At 33.3% G+C, this 3,078-nt stretch overlaps 1 protein-coding gene across 1 annotated transcript; it reads left to right on the top strand.

Moving 5' to 3' along the window:
- The first annotated feature begins 201 nt into the window (after positions 1-201).
- On the top strand, positions 202-2,013 carry LOC9304108 (uncharacterized membrane protein At4g09580). Its single transcript, XM_002870038.2, has 4 exons — positions 202-779; positions 1,062-1,332; positions 1,428-1,598; positions 1,697-2,013. Exons 1-4 carry the CDS (start codon positions 565-567, stop codon positions 1,820-1,822), a joined length of 783 nt encoding a protein of 260 aa, XP_002870084.1. The 5' UTR covers positions 202-564; the 3' UTR covers positions 1,823-2,013.
- The last annotated feature ends 1,065 nt before the right edge of the window (positions 2,014-3,078 follow it).

Raw genomic sequence — 3,078 nt, 5'->3', positions numbered from 1 at the left:
AAGTAATCGGACGTCTCAATTTCTCATTTTCATTTTTATCTACGTTTTCTAAATTAAGCACTCGTGTTTATCTATATTATAAAATCATCCTTATTTCATTGTTCAAGCAACAGTTTTATAGTATTTCCCAAAATTTGTACGACTAACACATATATCAACTCTAAATAAATGATTTACTTATATAATAATCAAATAAAACCTTCCTAATTGTTAACGAATTTGGGTATACGACATGCATGTCTATAAATTCCGGGGCTAAATTTATAAACCACGAAAACATGAGGGCCGCAAATAGTTTTGTTATTTGTTTTAAATTTTTTAATTTAGATTTTTACATAATCAATTCCAAAAACAAATCCTTCAAAATCAAAATTCGAATATTCCTTTATATATTTATTTTCTTCTTTCCTCTTCGTCTCCTTCTTCAAATTCAATCTTTCTCCGTCATTCAGATTTCGAGGAGACAGAGACAGAGAAAAGGATTCGTGTAAGCAAAAGCTTTTAACTTTTCTTTCTATTTATCCTCCTTTCTTCTATCTCTCTCTCTCGATCGATACAAGAGAGATGGAGAGAGAAGAAGGAGAAACAACAATGATCGGCGTTGTTCCGGCGAAATCAGCGACTCCGATATATTCTCTGAGCTTTTGGGAGGTCACGGCAGCTTCCGGCGTCGTTTTAGGGTTTCTTTTGGGACTTGTTTGCGTTTATCTCACAATGCCTCAATCTGATTACAGTTTCCTCAAGTTACCTCGTAATCTCGAAGATCTTCAGATTCTTAGGTAAATTTCTTGTTTTTAGAATTGATTATTTCTGGGTTTTTAGTAAAATTCAAGCTTTGATTCAAAGACCGTGACTTTCGAATTTAGGATTCTGGAATTTGTATATGCTTGAGCCTTGAAGCTAAGCTAATCTCAGATTGGGGTTATTTCTAATATTGGCAATGTTCATTCACCAATTTGATTTACTTTCCTAAAAACAGATTGAAGAAGGAATTTTTGAGTTTTTAACATATTGAGCGTTGGAATTGATTGAATTACTAAAATTAGTGTTTTGATTTGCAGAGATAATCTTGAGATATACACAAGTGATTACACAGTTCAAGTTCTTGTTGGATATTGTCTGGTCTACGTTTTTATGCAGACGTTCATGATCCCTGGAACTGTGTTCATGTCTTTGCTTGCTGGTGCTCTCTTTGGAGTTGTCAAAGGAATGGCTCTTGTTGTATCCACTGCAACAGCTGGTGCTTCCTCTTGCTATTTTCTCTCGAAGCTCATCGGTAGACCTTTACTCTTCTCGCTTTGGCCCGACAAGCTTGTATTCTTCCAAGATCAGGTTTGGAAAACAAAACAAATCAATCTTCTTGCTCTTTTTTTAATGGAAAATTTTGAGGAAATTTTGAAGAGTTTTTGCTGGTTTTGTTGTTTTAGGTTGCGAGAAGAAAAGATCGGTTGCTGAATTATATGTTGTTCTTGAGACTAACACCAACATTGCCTAACACTTTCATTAATTTTGCTTCTCCAATTGTTGATGTTCCTTACCATATCTTCTTCCTTGCTACATTCATTGGTCTGATTCCTGCTGCATTTGTCACTGTCCGGGTATGAGAAGTTCAGGCATCTTCCTGGTTTTTTTATCTTATGGTTTCAATGAGTATGAATATTTTCTAACGAAAAATGTGTTTGATTTTGTGACACAGGCTGGGCTTGCTCTTGGAGAGCTAAAATCATTGGGAGATCTCTATGACTTCAGCTCCATGGCGACTCTGTGTCTCATCGGTGTGCTCTCTGTGACTCCAACACTAATTAGCAAGAAAAAAGCCTAGAAGAAGAAGAAGGTCAATGGAGACATAAGACAAAGCCTTCTCTGCATACGATGATGATGAAAATTAGAGCATTTCATAAGCCTCTTTGTGTACATATCATTTAGAATGTTAAGAACTTAAGACCAATCATAAAACCCTGTTCTCTACATGTTTTTTACTCGAACGGGTTTAATGGGCCTTGGGATTAAGTATATGGGCCTAACAAAAAAAACTTCATAAAAGTAGTCTGAACTCTGAAGTCTGAACCTGAATTTTCTTTGCTTGGGCCTTGGGATAGGAAACGATTTTACATTTTAGTGAGGAATGACCTAACAAGAGTACGAGTAAAATATTCAATCTAAATATTTAACAGATAATAATAATAATAAAGTGATATCATAGTTTTTATTCTCAAAGTATCAAATAATATACACCCAAGAATGTGTTTGGAAGACCAGAGTTCGAATTTTTCAGTTGTGATTTAAATCATGGTTTGTTGTCAGTGTCTACGTTTTAAATAAAAAAAGATATCCGTTTTTTATAGAAAACAATGATGAGTCTAGATTTTTGTGTGTGATTCTCTTTTAAAACCCAAATATACATGAATGCATTTTATGTGTTGTTTAATACTCTCTCTGTTTCATAATATAAGTCGTTTTAGGTAAAAACACGCCGATTAAGAAGATCTACTTTTTAAAAGTTCAACTAATTATAAAAAAGAGTACATAATATAAATAATCATAAAATATTAAAGTAATATATAATTTGTATTGAAACTCGTAAACGACTTATATTGTGAAACAAAATTTTTTATCCAAAACGCCATATATATTATGAAACGAAGGGAGTACAAATAAACAAATGCATGTGTTTATAGATTTATCGTCTTTTGAGATTACAATGATAATTGATAAGGGCTCAAATTTCGGTTTATGCCTTATGTTTTGCTCAGCCTATCTGATTTGTATAGTGAAGAATACTTTTCAGTGTTAAGATCGATAGAGCAGTACTATTTGAATCATCTAGGGTAAATAATATTCTCGTGTGAGGTAAAAATGTAGGTACATGTGCAGGTGATGAAGATGATGATTCATGTCCCTCGAACTGTTTTATAATATATATGTACCAGATTTACCACTCACTCAAATGGGTCTCATAGGCTTTGGCAATAAGTTTAACAAAAAATAAAACCATAAATATTGCACGTAAAAAAAAAAAGAAAAAAGAAAAAAAATAGACATTGTGCAGCCAATCTCATATGCTTCTTTTGCTTCTCC

This window comes from Arabidopsis lyrata, assembly GCF_000004255.2.
Source record: "Arabidopsis lyrata subsp. lyrata unplaced genomic scaffold ARALYscaffold_7, whole genome shotgun sequence".
In the NCBI taxonomy this organism is placed as follows: domain Eukaryota; kingdom Viridiplantae; phylum Streptophyta; class Magnoliopsida; order Brassicales; family Brassicaceae; genus Arabidopsis; species Arabidopsis lyrata.
The sequence above is the reverse complement of the archived record's forward strand: the minus strand, read 5'-3'. Positions and strand labels throughout refer to the sequence as shown.